General features: G+C 45.5%; 2 protein-coding genes and 1 pseudogene across 3 annotated transcripts; all 3 read left to right on the top strand.

The window, feature by feature from the left end:
- The first annotated feature begins 2592 nt into the window (after positions 1-2592).
- On the top strand, positions 2593-4953 carry LOC105913777 (annotated as a pseudogene).
- A 736-nt stretch (positions 4954-5689) lies between these two features.
- LOC111256387 (proton pump-interactor BIP103-like) lies at positions 5690-12300 on the top strand. Its single transcript, XM_022824309.1, has 7 exons — positions 5690-5905; positions 10557-10739; positions 10938-11102; positions 11180-11359; positions 11444-11626; positions 11831-11929; positions 12028-12300. Exons 1-7 carry the CDS (start codon positions 5690-5692, stop codon positions 12154-12156), a joined length of 1155 nt encoding a protein of 384 aa, XP_022680044.1. The 3' UTR covers positions 12157-12300.
- A 1353-nt stretch (positions 12301-13653) lies between these two features.
- Positions 13654-18833, top strand: LOC101772214 (proton pump-interactor BIP103). 2 transcript variants are annotated; one of them, XM_004956577.3, is made up of 8 exons: positions 13654-13816; positions 15620-15968; positions 16132-16326; positions 16409-16588; positions 16672-16866; positions 17388-17486; positions 17560-18066; positions 18151-18833. In XM_004956577.3, the coding sequence occupies exons 2-8, from the start codon at positions 15624-15626 to the stop codon at positions 18490-18492; spliced, it is 1863 nt and encodes a 620-aa protein (XP_004956634.1). In that variant the 5' UTR covers positions 13654-13816; positions 15620-15623; the 3' UTR covers positions 18493-18833. The 2 variants fall into 2 exon arrangements, with proteins under 2 accessions (XP_004956634.1, XP_004956633.1); XM_004956576.4 differs by having other exon boundaries at positions 13657-13816; positions 15614-15968.
- Positions 18834-21390: the final 2557 nt, after the last annotated feature.

Raw genomic sequence — 21390 nt, forward strand, 5'->3', positions numbered from 1 at the left:
GAGTTTGAGCTCGAGAGAATAGAAGAGTGAATAGAATGAAACGTTTTTTTGGTAACCAGTGGCTTTGGTGGGTAATTACCCACCAACTCCACGAGGAGGTTCAAAAGAGAGGTTTCTGGAGCAGCAAAAGAGGTGCTCCAAAACTCCACCTCCATTTGCACTACAGCTCCATGGAGTTGGTAACTCCATGGAGTTTTGGAGTTGAGGTGTTTGGCTGAATTTTTTGATGGAGTTGCTAGAGTTTAGGAGTGGAGCCGTGCCAAACAGGGCCTATATATGTGAGGACTGTTTCTGCCTATTTTTTGTTTGATCTAACTTCCATCAATGAGAGGCATGTCTCAATAAGAAGCGGGTCTGATGTTTAATAATAGGTAAGATTAAAGCATTGGCACCTCCTCTTACACCGTTGCAAGCCTGCAATCCGTCCACGTTACGCCACGCTTGAACTGCGGACACGGTCTCCATCCTGCCCACGCGGCGCGAGAGTTGCCTTGCCGAAGGAATCACTGCGCGCACGGCGCACCGCCCGCCCGTGGGGCACTCGCGCTCAGCTGCTCAACGGCGAAGCCACCACGCCGCCTCTATGCTCACTCGTCCGCGGGGCAACCACGCTCGCCAACGGGGGCGGACGCACTGCCTCCCGGCCTGCTCGGGCGACCACGCGCGTCGCCCACAGGAGCTGTTGCGCCGCCTCCAGGCGCGCTCTCTGGCCAGGCCGTTGGGCCGCTCGAGCTCCATCCTCTGTGGCTCCGTGCGAATGGGGCTGGCGCTCGCCAGCAGCACGAGCAAGCGGCAGGCGAGCGGTACCAGCTTAAAGCGATGACTACGGCGCGTGCTCTTCCGAGGTGGCGGCGTCTGAGCGAGATCCGGGAGCGGGCGCGAGGGCGAGCGCAGGCGCCACAGGCAGCGCTGGCGCGTTGGATTGGAGCTGCGCGTGGAGATCGGCGGGGCGGTGACGGTCGTGTTTGGTGTCCTGCAGCTGCGTGAACCAGGCTCACCGCGTGCACCCTCCGTCTGTTCGGTTGCCTGGTCCCCCCCGCGAGCCAGGTTGTGCGCGTGCAAAACAACCCCCTCGGCCAGGCTCCGCGGATACGAGAGGAGCGGCCGTTTCCGCCGGGCCTGGCTCCCGCGGTGCGACGGCGGGCGCGCGGGAGGCGAAAACTTGGCCGGCGGGAGCTCGCGCCATTTCGCTGGGGTTACCTCCCCCTTTCGCGCCACTCACCGCAGATATATCCCCCTCCCCGCCGCCTCCGCTCCCCCTCGGTCACCATTCGTCTTCTTCGCTAGATCTGAGGTGCTCCCCTCTCCTCTCTTCCTCTGGTTTTCATGGATTCGGTTCATCGATTCGCGTTGTATTGATCCCCTCCCTCCTTCGTTGCTTTGTAGGTGCTCTGGATCTGAGTTCTTGCGCAGGTAATCTGGTTCGCCTCCCCCCCCCCCCCGTGTTCTTGATCTCGTAACCCTAGATGCATCTCTGAGTGGTTTTTGTTCAAATCGATGCAGGGATCTCAGATCTGTGTTCCTCGCTTGGTTCGAAGGTACGAATCCATGTTCTTGGTTAGGGTTTTTTTTCCTATTTATTTCTTTCTTTTTCCTAAGGTATGAATCAATGTTGCTTAGGGTTGTAACGTATGAATCCATGTTGATGCTGCCAGGTTGCAGATCTGCTATCGGTTGTTTGTTCGTGTGCAACATTGTTTGGGTGCTTGCCGTCCTCCTTCGGTATAAGCAATCCTCCCCTCCCTCTCCACCTTTTCTGATGAATGCTGGTGCTATCGATGGTGATTGTGTGCGCTACAGATCTGATAATGCTATTTCTTCTGAGCTTATGTCCAAGTCAATGATGTTTTCTCTTTTAATCTGAGCATATGTCCATGCCAATGCTGATGCTTGTTTGAATCTGAGCACTTGTTCAATGCCAATGATGATATGTTGTTTTAATCTGAGCACTTGTTTGCTTCCAAGGATGATATGTTGTTTTTATCTGAGCACTTGTTCAATGCCAATGATGATATGCTGTTTTTATCTGAGCACTTGTTCAATGCCAATGATGTTGTCTCATTTTCCCTTTAATCTGAGCATGTGTTGCATGGCAATGAAGTTTGTCACCGTATTGCTGCTTTGGTAGTCATGGTAATTGTCTTGTTTGCTTAGATGGCTTTGGAGGACCAGCAACGCTTGCTGTTTGCCCGAGCTGCTGCTCTTATCACGGCTATGTATGCATTCTTCTTGACTAGGATAAGAATGCAACGTAGTTCAAGGCCACATATCAGTTATGGCCCTTTGAGTGCCATGGATGAGGAACGCCAAAAGAACCTGGACAAAATTTACAATTGCACTGATATAGAGTGTGTTGCTATGCTTCGCATGAGAAAAGCACCTTTTTTTGCACTGTGCAACTTGCTTAGGGAAAGGCAGTTGCTGTCAGATAGCCTTCATAGTTGTGTTGAAGAGCAGTTAACAATGTTTCTACACATTGTTGGCCACAACCAACGCTTTAGAGTTATTCACCAACATTGGAGAAGGTCAATAGAAACAGTGCATAGATATTTCAAGGAGGTCTTGTATGCTATTGGGGAACTTAGGCAAGAAATGATTAGAGCTCCATCTAATGAGACACCAGTTAAGATAAGCAATAGCCCAAGATGGTACCCATATTTCAAGGTAACAAATTTGTCATGTAGTTTGTAGGTTATTGCTGCATACTTGGGTGCATATCATGTAACATGCATCTATTGAGTTTTCATGTAGGACTGTGTTGGGGCAATAGATGGGACTCATGTATATGCTAGAGTGCCAGCAAAGATCCAAGCAGCATTTAGGGGAAGGAAGCACTACCCCACACAAAATGTTCTTGCAGCTGTTGACTTTGATCTGAAATTTACTTATGTCTTAGCTGGTTGGGAAGGGTCTGCTCATGATGCTACTGTTCTTGCTGATGCACTAGAGAGGGAGGATGGGTTAAGGGTTCCACCAGGTAATTAGCTGAATTGGGTACCTAAATAAACATTGTAACTTCATAACAATGGACTTAATGCATTTCTGTACTTGTTATAGGAAAATTCTACTTAGTAGATGCTGGATATGCTTGTCGTCCTGGATTCCTTCCTCCTTACCGTGGTACTAGGTACCATCTGAAAGAGTATGGTGCTAGGAACTACCCAACCAACCCAAGGGAGTTGTTTAATTTGAGGCATTCAAGTCTGAGAGTATCTGTTGAAAGGGCTTTTGGTGCTTTGAAGAACCGTTTTCGCATCATTGATAATAAACCATTTCATCCCTACAAGACACAAGTCAAGTTAGTACTTGCTTGCTGCATATTGCATAATTGGATACTTGGGCATGGGGTTGATGAGGTAGTTCCTACTGAGTTCTCATGGGTGCCCAACAATAATGGTAGTCCTGCACATGGGGTCCAGATGGATGACAATGCTGTTTGGGCTCAAAGTAGGGATGAATGGGCTGAACACATGTGGTCCAATAGGGGCAACTCTCACATCTAAGTTGTATCTGTTTTGTATTCTATGTTTGTTACTTATGTTCTGAGGCATTGAACAATTGCAATGATGATTTTACTTATGTTCTGAGGCATTGAACAATTGCAATGATGATTTTACTTATTTCATTACACAATATAGCTAAGGCATTGGACATGTGCAATGATGTTACACCTCTTTTGATACTACACTTGACCTGAGGCTTGAGACATTTGCAGTGATGAATTTATTTTCTCTGATACTTCATTAGAGCTGATACTTCTTTTGAACTGAGGCATGAGACATGTGCAGTGATGAATTTTTATTCCTATTTTCCTCTTGAGTGCAATGCATATTGATGACTAAGGGCACATGACACATGCAATGATGTTTCCCCAACTATGTTATTCCTGTTTCTGAGTGGGGGTGTGGCAATTGGAAATAGGAATGGCTGAGGAGATGAATGCTGAGATCCTTGCTGCTGATGAGCTTGTGTTCCCTGGTGGGGCTGTTGGGACTGATGGGGATGATGGCCCTGTTGGGGCTGTTGGGGTTCCTCCTGGTGCTGCTCAGCAGAGACCTGCTATGAGGTGGACAGATGTGATGTCTGGATTCATTCTTCGCCGCATGTGCCAGCTGATTTCAACTGGTGTTAGGACTGATAAAGGTTTCAAAGAAGTCCACCTCAATCAGGTTGCCAAGGCTCTGCATGAGTTCAGTGGCAATGAAGTTACTGGCACACAGGTGTATAACCACTTGAGGAAGTGGAGGCAGAGGTGGGTTAAAATCTCAAAGCTGAGAGAGCTGAGTGGAGCCTTGTGGAATGGGGACAGCTCAATGATTGTCCTTGAGGAGGAGCACTACAATGGCCACATCAAGGTATGTAGTAATGTTGCTGTTTCTTTATTAAATGTGTAGCAGTTTAAGTATCTAACTTGAGTTGTGTTAATGCAGGCACATCCCAAAGATGCTGAGTACCTCAACAAGCCAATTGTGTACTACCAGGAGATGATGGTCATCTTTGGTAATGGTCAGGCAACAGGTAAGTATGCTATGGGGTCAAATGAGGCTCTTGGTAGTCCTTCTGAGTTTGCCTACAGCCCAATGAAGCATGACCTGCCTGAGGAGCTTTACTCCTGGAAAGCCTGAGGCAGCTTTTGTGTCCAAGTCAGAACCACCTGTTGGAAGCAAGAGAAAGAGGTCCATGCTGTCAGATGATGATGTCCTTGTGTTCACTGGCATGACTGATGCAGTGAACAATGTTGCAGATGCTATACGTTCTACCAAGGTTGAGGATTCCCACCCTGACTTGTATGGTGCACTGATGTACATGCCAGGGTTCAGTGATGAAGCTCTAATGCTTGCATATGGTCACCTGCTTAACAATAAGGCCCAGGGATCTGCTTTTGTGCAGATGTCTCACTCACACCGTGTTCTTTGGCTGAGTACCTACTTGGCCAAGAACAACTACATGTGAGGGACTGGGCTTGGTTGTTGAGCTGTTCTGGTTGGGCAGTGATTCTTTTGGACGACCTGGTGCAGTTGTGGCTTCTTTTGTGCATACCTGTTGCCTGATCTGATGGTCTTTTGTGCAGCTGACAACTTGATGCATTCTTTTGGGATGGGGACTTGATCCTGTCTCCTGACTATATGGCTAACTGTAGCCTTCTACTTGCCTGACTTAGATAAGCCTACTGTCTGAGTTAGATATTAAACTGAGCATGTGTCTATTGTGCCTATTGTGTCTGTTGTGCCTATTGTGTCTGATGAAAGAGTTCCTGATATGCTTCCTGTGGACCTTTGTAACCTTATAATGTCATCCTTTGTAACCTTCATATGAAATGCATGTATATCTGAGCACATGTCCATGCCAATGATGATATGCTTTTGATATGTTTCTTGTTGATCCTCTCTGTCCATGGCAATGATGATATCCTATTCATATGGTTCTTATTTATCCTTTCTGTTAAGGTATTTTCTGTTGTTGTGCCTACTTCCTGGCTGTTTCATAAGTTGCTTGTGGCTGTTCCTGTATACTTGATGTTGTAGTTGCTGTCTGGTCTCTTGATCCTTTCTGTCTGTCTGATGAAAGGGTTCCTGATATGCTTCCTGTCGACCTTTGTAACCTTATAATGTCATCCTTTGTAACCTTCATATAAAATGCATGTTTATATTTATATATGTTACTAATGTTTCATGAATTGTAGACATCTATGGCCTGGTATGTTGTTCATGTTGGCCGACAACCTGGAGTTTACTCCAATTGGGTTGATGCCCATGCTCAGGTCAGTGGCTACAAGGGGGCCTGCCACAAGAAGTACAAGTCAAGTGATGAAGCATTTGCAGCCTTCTACGGTCTTCAAAACAAAGACGTCAAGCCAACAGACTCACATGACCCTCCTAAGATGGAATTATGGAATGTTAAAGATGTAATTATAGTTGTTCAGTTTGTAATCATTGCTTTTTTGCTGTACAAGTTGATGTAATGTCGATCATGTTTGCAACTGTTATTGTATTTATGGTTACCTCCTTGTGAACAAGGCAGTGGTAAGAATACCACTGCATGCAGGGGGTAACCCCATACAATTGCATGCAACTAACCAAACACCATTCCTGCATCTATTATTTCAAATTTCGAGTACATTCAGTCAACCAAACAGCGTATCCGCGGAGCCTGGCTCATTCCATGCGCTCAACCAAACAAATCGGCGTTGCATGCGTGCGACCAGGCTGAGGGGAGCCTGGCTGGCTGGTACGAGCCAGGCTAGGCTCCTCCAGGACACCAAACACGCCCCAAGTGGCGGGTCGGCGGCACGGCAGCTCCGGCCGCAGTCAGCCCAGGGGCGGCAGCCTCGGATGTACCCCGGCGCTCATCACGGACGGGAGCTCGAAGGGGCGTGCACGCACCGCGCGCCGGACGGAGTAGCAGAGCCACGAGGCCAAAACGCACTGGAACGGAGTCCCTAGCTCTTTCTATTTTATTTAGACTTGCGTGTGGGGTCCGCGCGTCAGTGACCTTTCAAAGTAGCAAGGCCACCGAGAGGCTGCCCAAGCTAGCCACTTTAATACAAGGTAGTAGATTCACTCAGGAAAAAGTTTTAGAGAACGAGGAACGCTTCTGCTTACTTATTTTTCCAACTTTTATTAATAAGAGGTGGGCCTGATGTTTAATAATAGGTAAAATTAATGCATTGATAGGTAGGTCCAGCTTTCTTTCCCGATCTCCCCTTTCACCTATCCGTGCCCGACGTCCGCCTCTCCATGCCGCTATTGTGTCGCCGTTCGCCTCTCCCCGCCCGCCACGGCCGGCCGCGCCCGAGCTGCCGGTGTGCAGGCGGTGCGTGTGGTCTACTCGGCGGCAGCAGCGCGTAGTGCGGCATGGCCCGTCGCCCGTGGCCAGGCTGTCGCATCCGCGACCGGGAGGCTCCTCGCCACAGCTCCACGACCCTTAGCTACCGCTGGGGGCGGCCGTGCCCCGCCTTCTCCAGAGAAAGAGGGGAGAGGAGAGACTGAGAGTTTGAGAGAGAGAGAGATGAGACGAAGAGGATAAGGACCGGACAGACGGGAGAAAGATTAGAAAGGATAATGATAGGGGTGGGTGCGGGGTGGGACCCATGTGAAAATTTCATATTCCTTGTTTAGTACCACCTCGCCATTCAAAGCAGCGCCACACCATCTTAAATGTTGACGAGCCATCCTCGCTGAGCTCGGTTGCGCGGGCTTGTAACCCAAGTGGGGGCATTAAGATGGTGAGGATGTTTGGTGCGAACTCTGAGCCTGGGTCTGTGGTGTGCCCTTGCTGGCTCTGCCCGTTAAAAGTTGGTATTAGCCTGTGCGGCCCAAGCGAAAGCTGGTAGGAACGGGCTTCACTGGACCTGAAGTGGTAGGAACGCGATCAGTGCCCGCTTCCAACAGTGGAAGGACAATAGGCCGCTACATCATGGGTCCGACCTGGACCCCGAGGAGTTGGTGGCGAGGATCGGAGAGGGTAGGTGCGGGACCAACTGAGGTCTCCACGCGGTTGGGATATGGACACGCTCACATGACCCCTTATGTATGAAAAGTCTAATACTACTAAAATAAAAAAGTTACACAACATGATAAAAAATATGGTGCGCTACACGACATGATAAAAAACATCGTGCGCTAAGCAACGTCGTTTCGCCGTAGCAACGCACGAGCATCTTTGCTTAGTAATTCCAAAGGATAGCCACTTACCGCATGCACTCTCAGTTTTTAACATATAACATCTAGGATGAAATTTATTGTCTTAAACATCATGTATTTTGAAGATAAAGAGAGCATAGAAAATGTGCTTGTCATACATAGGGATCGATGTCGTGCTCTACGGAATAAATATAGACCTATAAGTTATATAGAACTTTATTTCTATATATACATATTGAGATACATGTGTAGACTGTCTAGGTCAACTTAATGTGCCACGTAAGTAAAAATATTACATATAATAAACTTTATTATACAGTAGTAATTTTTTTGGAAAACCAGAAGTACTCCACCCGTTCCAAATTGTAAATTATTTTGATCTTTTTAAATTAAAAGTTAAAATAAATCTACAATTTACAATTTGGAAAAGAGTATAAGTGAACGGAGGTTTCACGTCGGAGCGGGGTGTTTGGATGCGAGGTACTAAACTTCAGGAAGGTCACATCGGATGTTTGGACGCTAATTAGGAGGACTAAACATGAGCTAATTATAAAACTAACTGCAAAATTCCTATACTAATTCGCGAGACGAATCTATTAAACCTAATTAATCCGTCATTAGCAAATGGTTACTGTAGTACCACATTGTCAAATCACGGATTAATTAGGCTTAATAGATTCATCTTGTGAATTAGACTCCATCTGTGTAATTAGTTTTGTAATTGGATTATATTTAATACTCCTAATTAGTATGAAACATTCGATGTGATGTGATAGGTATTAAAGTTTAGGGGTGTATCAAGCACCCCCGAAGCCCGAAAGGCCGAAACGTTGTCTCCCGCGGCGAGGCCAACCGCGCACGGCGCGCACGAAACTGCTGCATCAAGCACGCGCGCGCAGATCAATCTCCGTCCACCCACCCTCGCCGCGTCGCCCTGAGATTCGGCAACCGCGCCGCCTCTCCGCCGGATCGGGGCGAAAGCGCGCGCGCGGCGGCCTCGCTTCGTCCCCCCGCGACCCTCGTCAGGTGAGTGAGCCGGTCTGACCCTCCCTCGCCACGTCACTCCTCCTCGATGGCATCGCGATCGAGTCACGTCGCCGCGCCGGCGCATGCTGAGGCGGACACCGGGATGTCGCTGTTTGATGCGGCGCGGCGTGCTGTGGGTTTGCGGCGCTGCCCAGGGCAAGATCATCGTTTTCCGCGATTAGATTGTTATAGGGTTCTCGTTGGCTACCTTTTCCCTCATTGCATTTGCACGCATAAACTGCAGTTTCCACTGTTGTTTGAGAGAACTATTTTTTTAAAACTGAAGTTTGAGAGAACTAGATTAGGTTTATTTTGCATAATCTACCTTACCTAGTAAATTAAAATATATCAGTTGAAGACCACCAAATGGCATCTGGTATCTGCTAGCACGTTGTCTTAGGGGGTGTTGGGATCCCCGGGCTAAACTTTAGTCCCTACCACATCGAATGTTTAGATACTAATGATGGATTAATTAGGCTTAATAGATTCATCTCGCCGTTTAGCCTCCATCTGTGTAATTAGTTTTATAATTAACTCATATTTAGTCCTCCTAATTAGCCTCCAAATATTCGATGTGACACGGATTAAACTTTAGCTCCAAGATCCAAACACCTCCTTTGCTTTGGCGGCGTTTTAATATATAACGAGGAAATTAGCTCAGTGCCATTCAAGGATGTATAAATTGGCAAGTACCATCCATTGCAAAGGATGGCACTTGGTGTCTTTGGGGAGCTGTATTTTCTGACTTAGTGATCTTTGCAATGGTACTGAGCTTTAGAGATGGATTAGCTTACTACTACTACTAGGTGGGAAAATCGCCATGTATTTGTACCCCGATTAGGAATTTATGATATATACTCAGTACCAGGTGAGAATCATACCAGTTGAGTGCCGTTCATGGTGTTAGTTCATAGCTCTGACTCCTGACTTGCATTGCTCCTTGAACCAATGTGCCTGCACACTGCTTAGCATGTAGAGCTACAATTGAACCGAGCACTAAAATTGCATCAGCACATCGTCACTAATACCTCCATGCCAAATTACTATTCGTTTGACTTTTCTAAATACATAATTTTTCTATGTATCTAGACATTATATATATATATGCATGTCAAATGCTATGTATCTAGAAAAACTAAAATAAATAATAATTTAGGACGGAGGGAGTAGTTGCCTATGGCTAACTATGTTTCCCATCGAGAAGCAGAAATAAAGAAATAGACAGATTCCTGACTGTCCATGTCCCACACACTAGAGAAACTACAAAGAACAAAAAAGAAACCCTGCTTTTTATATCAAAACATCTACCCTCTGTCCCTCTATTGCAAAGTCAAAAAAGTAGCCCATCTCCTAGGTCCACAAATTTGGCTTTGTAGCTGAAAACTCCCAGGTGATGTACCAATCCTGCCACTATTTCCTTTCTTAGGATAAAAAAGAGAGATGGAACATTTGCATGTGGTGCTTAGTTTCCAATTTTTGTGATGTGCAGGCTCACCCTACAATTTCTCGCAGATGGGCAATTGGATGAAGGATGAGCCTGTTTCAATTTAGAGGCAGAAGCAGAGTTGGTATGCTTGTAGGTGTACGTATAAATAGCCTCTTGAAACAATATTGACGGAGATAACATCCCTTTTGATGCTTTGATGGTGATGTGATCTACATGCGTTGACTTTAGATGACCTAGTTCACAATTGTCTCACATAAATCCCCTTTTGATGTTTTGGTGGTGATTTAATCTAAATTCCCTGCAAATCATACTTATACTGTAACTAGTTTTGGTTGTCCATGTGATTTGATCTGGACCCTTTGTTTGCTGGGTTGGTGAAATGACGTGTCATTATTGTATCGGTTTTTGGTTTATCTTTGAATTTTAATTTTTTGGTTCAGAGACCAATGGAGCCACAAGACAGGGTGAAGGAGTGGCCTGAACGTACTAACGCTTTCTACTTTGTCAAGATTCGCTCATTCAAGGATCCTGATCTTAGAAGAAAACTCATGGAGGCTGAGAATGAATTCCAGAAGAAGATTGAAGCTCGTAACAAAATTATTGAGGTTGCAAGAGCCAAGAAGGTATTGTTCTTCCTTTTTCTGATGCATGGTGCATCTTTTTTTATTCAGCAAGAGGTTCATGTCCTATTACCGTGTTTGAATGGACGTATGTTCTATTGTTGGCCTAACATGTTCTTGATGGTTGTAGACAGCTCAAGAAGTGATGTGCATGCTTTAACCATGTTTTATTATGTTTTACAACCTGTCCTTTATTTGCAGGAGGAGCGCTCCAATATAATCTCAGAGCTGAAGTCACTGTATGCTGAGAACAAACAGTATCATGTAGTTGTGGAGGTTCTTCAAAACCATTTAGGCAAGTTTCGTAATGGAAACAACACCATGCAGGCACAGGGCTGCTCTGTTGTTGAAGAACTTGAGCAAACGGTATTCCTTAACCCTTGGTCAACTCAGCTTCCACTGCCATAATATGATTGTGCTTTCTCTCCATTGCTCTTCCATAGATCAAGATGTTGAGCGACCGCATCGTTCACGAGTGCATATCTATACTTGAGGAGAAGCGTTTGTATACAGAAATTAAGGACATTGAAAAAGCCAGATCGAAGGTCATTTATCTCTCCACCAATCGACCTAAACTCCAAGATACAGTGGATGGAAATGAGGACACACAGGACAAGGTCAAAGTAAGTATATTGCACTGCAACTTCATCTTTTGTTTCTACACGTATTTGCTGAAGAAAGGAAAAGTAGTCATGATCAACATTCAGGTCATTGATGGAATAAGAAAGGAGCAACAAGCAATCGGATCTAAGATTAAGGTTCTAGAGGATGAGCTAAATGTTGTTAACGCTGATATCACATCAATTCAAGAAGATTTAGATGCAGCTACAGCTAGAAAAGACAAGGCATACGAACCATTGCAAGAATTGAGAGCAAAGCGCGATGTGAAAGTAAGTTTACATATCTTGAAAGTTCCTCATGAAAAGACGCCTTGTTTGTCTGCTGCGCTTGGGCTAAACCCCTGTTTCTTTTACATACTTCTATTCTATATATACTCCTCTATTAAATACAGAGAGAGTTAAGTCATCTCCTTGTTATTAATAGGATAATAATTGTGCTGCGCTATTCACTGATTCACTGCTGCACCCATCTAGAATGCTACGTTCGTTCAAAACCTCACGGTTTTGAACAAAGCTAGAGATTATGCTTCAAGGGGAATGGTGACAGAACTGCAAGGGCTCCACAAGACTCAGGTGTGCTCCTGAAAATGTCAATTCATGGTCTCATGACTTGATCTTTTGTGATGCTCGCATATGTATCTGCACTAAGCATGTGCTGCTTTGATGCATAGGTTGACGAGTTCATGGCCCAGTGGCGCCACAGCAAGGCTTTCAGAGAGGACTACGAGGCCAGGATCCTCTCCTCTCTCAATGACCGGCAACTGGGCAGAGATGGCCGGATGATGACTCCTGATCAGTGAAATTGGCTAAGAAATTGCTAGAGGTTCAAGAAGTAGGGTTGCTTTAATTTAGCACAGTGAAAAAAAAAACCCCATAGAAATACGGTGGCATGTATTCTCAAACTCTTGAGTGGAACACCACAAAAAATACACATGAAAACACTAGCTAGGAAAATGACATGATTTCTTGGTGGTTGTTCATAAGCAAGAAACATAAAATGACAGGGGATAGACGTACTCGAATTCTTTCAAACCGTTGAGGATATTTTTGGCGGCCCATATACGTAGCATAGGCTACGCCAGCAAGATCGAGATGATGGCATGGCAATGTTCTTCCTAATTCCTGCGTGAGCTTTCAGTCTCCCTTATCTGTCACAACTCACGACCCCAAGCCAGCCTAACCCCACGATGGCAATGTACAATATTGCTTCTTTCCCTCCATCATTTTAGGTCCTTTTGAACTTTCAGCCAGCTTCTCGTCCCCAGAAGTTGAAAGCCCAAACAAACGGTAAGCTTTCGAGTTCGCTTTTTATGGGTCAAAAGCTTTGACTTTCCAGGGTACAATGAATATCTCGAAAGGTTAGAAAAACGAGCTTTTAGCAAGCTCCTGGCGTGATTTACCCACCTACCATCGGTAATGTTCCGAATTGGTACATTTCTTTTTCCTCCATTCGCTCCTGCCGTCCTCCCTCCGCACCGCATTGGGCTGCCGCCGTCCTCCCTCCGCCCCTGCTCGTCCTCATCACCCGCCACCGCCCTTCCTCCACATCGAGCCGCCGCCGTCCTCCCTCCGTGCCTGCTCGTCCTCGTTGCCCGCCGCCGCCTTCCCTTCGCATCAGGCCACCGTCCTCCTCCCTGCGCCTAGCCCCACCTCATCCTCGTCCAGCTGTCAGCCACTCTCGTTCTCCGAGAAGTTGGGTTGCCAAACGGATCCTAGGGCATGTTCGCTTCAGCTTATAAGCCGGCTGAAAAGTTGAAACGGCTGATTTGTTGTGAGAGGAAAATACTGTTTGGTGGCTGATAAGCCGGCTGAATAAGCTGAAGCGAACAGGCCACTAGCTTTTAGAAAACTAGCATTCCATGATGAGAAGCTAAAAGCCAACTTTAAAAAAAGCAAAGGCTCAAACAAATAGGATCTTTTGATCCAACAACACTAACCACACGATTTTTGCCCATTTTTAGATCGGATCCGTACATTTTTCTCTCCTAAATCATTTTGCTCAAAGCCTTGAGAGTGAGGGTCAAAAAAGGGAAAACAGGGCGATTTATGAGAGCGGATAGCTGGGCCCATCATTCATCTAAACAGACATCCGGGGCCCATGAGTCCATGACGCACGAACGTTACAGCCCTCTGAGGACGAGCAGGAGGGAGAGAGAGAAAAACCAAACGATCCATGCGGTAATTTCCTCTGCCTGCCCTGCCCCCGCGACACGATAGCGCAGCAACCAAACAGATCCAGTGGGAGAAAAGAAAAAATCTACCTCATATATAACTCCCTGCCACCCTTTGGCTTCTACTTGTAGGCAGGCACGCGGCCCAAACCCCCCCTCGCCCCCTCTCTTCCTCCAAATCCACATCACCCGAGCCGGCGTGCGCCTCCAGATTTGGCGACCGCCGCCCCCGCCGTCGCCAGATCGGAGCGAGCGCGGCCTCGCTTCGCCTCCGCGCGACCGTCGCCTGGTGAGTCGAATTTTCCCGGCTCGCCGGTCCCCCTGCCGTCGTACGCCTCCGCCTTGTATTATCGTTGCTAGATTTAGTTCGCGGGTTTGCCGGGTCGGAGCTGCTCCCCCTCCCTCTGATCCGCCGGACTGCGGCCCCCGGAGGAGCGCGGGGTGGTGTAGGCGCCCCATGATCTGGTGTGGTTGTGTTTCCTTCTGATTTGGGGGGCGATGATATTTTTTTTGAATTTTTTTTGCTGCGATTTGCGGCGATCGGTTCCGTGGTGGGTTGAAATGGGCGCGGGGGAACTGGGAGTGGTTATCTGGTAGATCTGGATCGGTGGGCTAATTGGGTTGGTGTTGCCCGCTGGAGGGAAGACGATCGGATGTAGTATGGCTGTGAATCTGTGATCTGCGGTGCCTCGTGGATCGCGCCTGGATTTGACGCGGTGTGGTGGCTGGGGTTCTAAATCGGATCCTGCGCGCGCTGGCAGTGCAGGAATGATTTTTTGCGCCTTCCGCTAGTGATCTTACTCGGGCTCTTAGTTTTTCCGTTCGATTGGACTAGTAGGTTTTGGTCCAGTTCATGTGTTGAATCTGCTGCCATAGTCATAGGTTTTACCATATTATTGGTGATACTGTCACCAACTGCAGTTGAAGGTGTGCAGTGATTTCAATTCCTTTCCATATCAGGATCAACTGTTTTCTGCGATTACATTTCCAGAGTTCACTTTGGTCGCTTTCAGCCCACTACATGCATAAGCTGCTGTATTTCCACTATTGTGTTAGAACGAAATGATCCCAGTGGAACTTCTGCAGAATGAAGAGTAACATGGCCCTCAACTATGCTAAGAAAAGATGGCCAGAATCAGATAATGCCAGGCAGTTCCTCTTTTGTGTGTCATAGGCAGATAGCATGTTGGCATGGGCTTTGTGTGCTAGTGATTCAGTGTGCAGTTGTACACGTCACCACCATGCCCAGGGAACTTGTGAGCTATGACTGTTATGAGTAGCATCATTGCATGCCCTCATCCAAATTGTGTGCCCGTAAGCCTTTTTGGCTGCCTGCTGACCCAGCACCAAAATTGCATCAGCACGCTGGCCCCACTGCACTTTTGTCTGAGCACCTTTCCATTTTAGGAAGCTGAAAGAAGAAATAGACAGGCAAACAAGCAAATTGTAAAGCCCCAAAAGGAAACCCTACCTTTTATGTCAAAACCTCTATCCCTTTCCCATATCTCTCTGACAGATATTCAAATTTGGGGTTGCAGCTGCAGTCAATTCCAGGTGAACCTACTCCTTAGGCGCAATAGGCTTTGGTGTAGAAATGTAGAATTCTTCTCAGATGGGGTATTGGATGAGTGGTTTGATGATTCAGTTTTGGGTAGGGGAAACAGTTGGTGCGGACAGTTTCATAGATTTACATTAAAAGGCCCAGTGTGTCTCAACTGTTGGAGATATCTCCCTTTTAGATGATTTGATGGTGATGTGATCTGCATACCTTGTTCATCGCACCTTAATTGTACTTTGGTTTGCAGAATTTCCATTTGATCTTTTCATGGAGATTTGATGAACATGCTTTTTGCATTGGCCAGTTTTTTAGGTGTTCTGTGACATTTGCTTTGAACTTTGTTTGCCAGCTAACAGCTTTTAGTTTGCATTTGCACTTCTTGTGTAGCGAGGAAAAACTTTATGTAATTTTGCAATAAAGATCCAGTTAACTGTATGTGTTGCAAGCAATGAAAAGAAGTTCCTCAGATTTTGTTTTTTATTCCACCTCATTGTAAACCTGTCCCACTAACAGTTTTCTGTGCTGTAGCTGCAGGGACATGGGAATGGAGGTTGTTGGAGCTGAAACAGCACCAGCAGAGGTCAAAGTATCTGATGGAGAAGTGATCCTATTCCAAGAGAAGGAAAGCAAAGCAACTGCAAAAGAACGTGAGGAGGCAGCTGTTTTTGGTTCAGAGACAACTGCAAATGTTGCTGATCTGGCACCTCCAAAGGATGCGAAGGATGAGTGGCCTGAACCTAAGCAAACTCATGCCTTCTACTTTGTCAAGGTCCGCTCATTTGAGGATCCTAAGCTGAGGGCAAAACTCGAGCTGGCAGACAAAGAATTTCAGAAGAAGATCCAAGCTCGTTCTAAACTTATCGATGCAGTAAGAAACAAGAAGGTATTGTTCTTACTGGTTCTCATTGAAGTAGGGTCGTCCTTGCTGATGCATTACTCACATCAGCAATCCGTTTCATGTCTTGTAACTTGTTTAAATTTATGGGAGTAGACAGCCCCAGTGAAGCAACATGTATTCCATTTTGTAACTTACCATTTATTTGCAGGCAAAACGCTCCAATATTATCACAGAGCTGAAGCCATTGACTGTGGAGAACAAAAGATATAATGAAGTTGTTAATGAGAAGATTAAGGCGATGGAGCCTCTTCGGAATAGTTTAGGCAAGTTTCGTGAGGAAAACAATGCCATGAGGGCGCAGGGTGCAGGTTTGTGCTCTTCTATCGAAGAGCTTGAACAAACGGTATGCCTCGAACCTTTTTGCAAAATCAACTTCGACTTGTTTGATGTTTAATTATATGTTGTTGTCCATTGCTCTTCCGTAGATCAAGATGCTGAATGACCGTATGGTACATGAGAGCATATCCTTAGCTGAGGAGAAGCAACTGGTCAAAGAAATTAAGGACCTTGAAAAAACTAGATCGAAAGTCATCTCTAATGCTGCTAACCGGGCTAAACTGCAAGATACTGTGGTTGAAAAAGAGGCCATACAGGACCAGGTCAAAGTAAGTATGTTGTACTGCAATTCATCTTGTGTTTCTGCATACATTTCGTGAAGAAATAGAAGGTAACATCGGTCAACATTCAGATCATCGGGGAGGGCATTGATGGAATTAAGAAGGAACGGCAAGCAGTCAGATCTAAGATTAAGGTCTTGGAAGATGAGCTAAAAGCTGTTGATGCTGAGATTGCATCACTTCAAGAAGATTTAGATGCAGCAACTGCCAGAAAGGACAAGGCATATGAATCATTGCAAGAATTGAGAGCAGTGCGTGATGCAAAAGTAAGTTAGCATTTCTTCAAAATTCTCCATGCAGAGGTTCTCTGTCCTTGTAAAATTATTCTGTGCTATACTTGGGCTAATAATAGCGAAACCTATTTCTTCTGTCTGCTTCAGCCTTTGTTTGTGTTGCCTGATGGTTTATATTCCCTGTGTGCCTGTGCAGCTTGTTGGCTGCTTTTGTTTATCTTATTTTTGCTGTGTGCCTCCTAGGTGCTGGCTGGGTTGGATCAGTAGCGTGCCAGCTAATTTTTAGTCCATGCATCCAAACAGGTTGGACTAATTTTTAGCTACCTACCTTTTAGCCAGCTAATTTTTAGTCCTAGCTAAAAATTAATTCTAGCTCATCCAAGCAGGGCCTTAGGCTGATGGGCATTTTGTTCCTGTAGGAGTGTATTGAAACTTTTTGCCTGTTGCATAACCTGAGGTGGCATGACATGTTTTCTGCTTTTTTATGGGATCCTGTCTTTGGCTTATGATTGTGTGGGTCAAAATTCAATGATATTCTTCTATACTTGATCCAGAATGCATCCTTCCTTCAAAGTCGCACGGTTTTGAACAAAGCTAGGGACTATTCGTCAAGGAATATGCTGACAGAATTGCAAGAGCTCCACAAGACTGAGGTGTGCTTCTAAAAACATTGATATTAATGGCTTGACTTCATGTGTCTGTACTAAACACCTGCTACTCTGATAGGTTGATAAATTCATGACCCAATGGTGTGAAAGCAAGGCCTTCAGAGAGGACTACGAGAAGAGGATTCTTGCTTCCCTCAACAGCCGATTGCTGACCCGAGATGGCCGAATGAGGAATCCTGATGAGAAGCCCATATTTATCGAGTCACAGGCGCCAGTGCCAGCTGCAGAACCAGAACCCATCCCAGTAAAACTACCTGCAAAACAAGCCCAGGAAGTGCCTGCTCCCCTAGCAGATGAAGCTCCCAAGGTTGAAGCCCGTTCGAAAGGGCCTGTGAAGTCGCTCAAGGCAAAAGCTGCTCTGGATGCTGATGATGATTACGAGGTCGAGCCTCCAAAGGAAAAGGCGAAGCCTACAACAGCTGATGTGGCAAAGTTGAAAGAGATCAAGAGGCAGGAGGAGATTGAGAAGAACAAGCTTGCGTTGGAGAGGAAGAAGAGGCAAGCTGAGAAGCAGGCAGCTAAGGCGGCGGCTCGAGCACAGAAGGACGCTGAGAAGAAGCTGAAGGTACTACATATCTCTGTTTCTTGTTGTCTGTCTCTCACAACCATTCGATCTATACTGTAACAATGCCTCAACTAATTCTTTCAGAAAGAGGAGAAGAAAGCCAAGAAGAAATCCGGAGCAGCTGACACTGATGAGCCCTCTGAATCAGACGCCAAGTCTGATGAAGCCACGGAAACCCAGGCTGAGGAAGTAGCAGCCCCAGCTTCGACCACATTGAAGAAAGAACAGAAGGAGAATGCCCGGTACAGGAATGTGGTCAGCCGGAGCAAGGCCCCGCCACCAAAGGCTCTCCTGAAGAGGAAGAAGGCACAGTCCTACTGGTCATGGGCCGGCCCGGCTGCTGCAGTCGCCGCTGCGGTGCTGGTCGCCCTCCTCGCTGTGCTGGGCTACTACCAGTACTACCTCCCGGCGAGCGCCAGCAACTAGAGGGTTGAGGGGAGGGCCTGTTCCACTTGCTGCCACGCCCCTGAATGATGTGGAGACCAATTTTGCAGGCGAGAAGGAACAGAGTGCGTGGTCAGCTTTTGAGACGTAGACCGGAGGAAAAGGTCTGTCTTGTTCGCTTTTCGTTGTGTTAGCTTATATTCTGTGGAGTCGGAGAAGATACAGTTGATTTTGGTTGCAGACTTTGCTAGATCTATATATATACTGTCACTGATATATCCGTGTACTTTCGAAGTGAAGCGTATATTGCCGTCTGGAATAATACCTGTCTCTTCAGGTATCTCAAATACAAATAACGGTCTTCCAGTTGGTGTTTGATTGTCTGAAGCTGCGTACATTTTTTTCGTTTCCCTTGTATTGATGCCGCTGTTTGTTAGCCAAACTCCCCATTTATTCACAAAGGCTTAGAAATTCACCGTCTCCATATCTGTTGTAGCACACCGCTGCCAGAAAAGGCAGGTGCGAAATTGATGCAAGGCATGCAACAGCAGCGCTATACGTATTATTATGCTATAATTTAGGGCAGCTCGGCATATTTTGCAGTGCTGCGTATTTAATTCAATAGAGGATCAAAAAAATAAAAGAAAAAAAGAAAAGAGAGAGCTGCACCTAACCTGATACGATGAACCCCACATTGCCAAACACTAAAATCACTTTGGTGTGAACTTGTTAGCTGTATCATCTACCAGACTCGTGTCACGGTCTCATGCAGGATCCTTTTCAATTCCAAGTGATGCCAGGATAGAGCATGCTGCATTCAGGTCATTTTGGGCCGGGCCAGGCCATATGCCTCAAACCGAGTGCAGCTAGCACCGATATGGTTCAATGAAGGTGCGCTTGCATGGTGCCGCACCGGAAGAACTGGATATTGCTTGCCGCATGCTATATATTCACATGCTGAAGCACAAAAGGTGCCCCAAAGTTTGTTGTTCTAATTAAGCTGAAGAAATAGCCTAGTCAAAACTCATCTTCTTTACAGCCTCCAAACAATTAAGCATCATCTACACGTGAACCCATCCAACAAACATCTCAACAAAGCAGATATACAAGAGATAACAGATAACATCTGAATTCTGAAGCGATGATAAACCCCTCTGAATCTGAATAGCTCACATCAAAGTGAGTTCGGACTCGGAGCAACCAAATACTGCGTGCCCCCATGGCCCCACGGGTGTTGGGCTGCAACAGCAGGCGCACAGCAGAGTTTGTTTACTCCAGCGCCAAGTTGATAGTTGGGATAATATTTGATTTGTTGAGAATGTCCATACTACATACGGTCACAGTAGTCGTCATTTGATCAGGCAGGAAGAGGTAGAAAATCCAGACGGACTCCAATTGTGTGCCTGATTTCTAAATCCAGTGACACTCATATTGACTCCAGAGACAGAAAAAAAATGTGCATGTAAACAGGTTCAGATGGAGATATTAATATTAGCTGAAGCTTAAAAACCACACATTAAGTGTATTTTTTTTAAGGTACATGGAAAAAAAGACAAATAAACCATTTGTATCTTTACATAGCACGCAGTCTCAAACATAAGACATGCCAACTCGAACAAGCTCCAGTGGAGTAGAGCAAAGACTACTTGAGCACGCTTATAGATCCAAACCTGTATCTTACTGGGCAGCCGTCGGCTACGAGTTCTTGTTTGTCATTCATATCCTCCTCCTCCACCTCACTTGGATCACACCAATATGGATCAGGCACTGGCCACCTGTTTATTCAGTAATTTACAATCAAACGTACTATGATCAGCAACTTTATAATGCAACTTCAATAGCAATGAGATGTATCAGCTTACTTGTTTATTGCTTCCTCATCTCCATGGACAATGTCCCCGTAACTAAAATTCGTAGTTATGTGAAATACACACAAAAATAGATTTAATAAAACAATTATGCTTGACAGAACATCCTTCAACTAGATTATTCAAATGTTAACACAAATCTTATAGCTAAGTGCAAAATAAACTAAATACTTGTTCAAATAGGAACAATAACCAAAATAAAAAAAAAATCTAGACATACTTGAAAAAAAAGAAATATATACATACTTTTTTGTCTTAAAAAATTCGAGGATTCTACAGAGATCTTCACTATACACGTACAGAGTTCCTATTTTCTCACAATTGTAGCATATTTCATGAAACTTCATGCTAATAAAATTACCGTCAACATCAACAAGGGACCCTCCAATCCCCACCTAACAAGGTTGCAAAGGGGTTGTCAATTGTAATGCAAAGAATCTCAGTACATGATGTGATAGGTTATTTAAACTCATATTTACTTAATTCCCAACATTTTTAAAGTAGGAAAAATAAGATAACACTACCTTACTGATTTTACATGTGGAGTAACAAAGAACTTCGCAATCAAGCATGCTTGACCCGACAATTAGTTTCCCACTTGCAACCATTAATGCGCCTGATTGGAAGATCCACCCAACAGCTACTGCCGTAGAATCGTTTACCATAGAATCTTGAAGTTTCACAGGGCGATTCTACCATAGAATCTTGAAGTTTCACAGGGCACTTCTCAAGATTCACAGGACACAGCACAATTATTATCAACACTGACATTGTAATGTAAACTATAGTGTTTCAATATCCCTATTCTGCACTTTTTGCTTGGTAGCAACAAATCAATATGCAATCAATACAATGGAACTTAGGTTGTATCTAGAAACAAGAATCACGGTATAGTCAGGAGCACTAACCCTCAGGTCCTCAACGATCTTATTTCGATCATCACGATCTCTAATCAAGCTTGCTGAAGTCAGAATTTTTGGATACTCATCATCATAGTTAATAAAAACTCTAGTGCATGCAAAAAACCTTGTTTCTCTTGGACACCATGATTCTGATCATCAGCAAATGATGA

Source organism: Setaria italica, chromosome II (assembly GCF_000263155.2).
Source record: "Setaria italica strain Yugu1 chromosome II, Setaria_italica_v2.0, whole genome shotgun sequence".
Lineage (NCBI taxonomy): Eukaryota > Viridiplantae > Streptophyta > Magnoliopsida > Poales > Poaceae > Setaria > Setaria italica.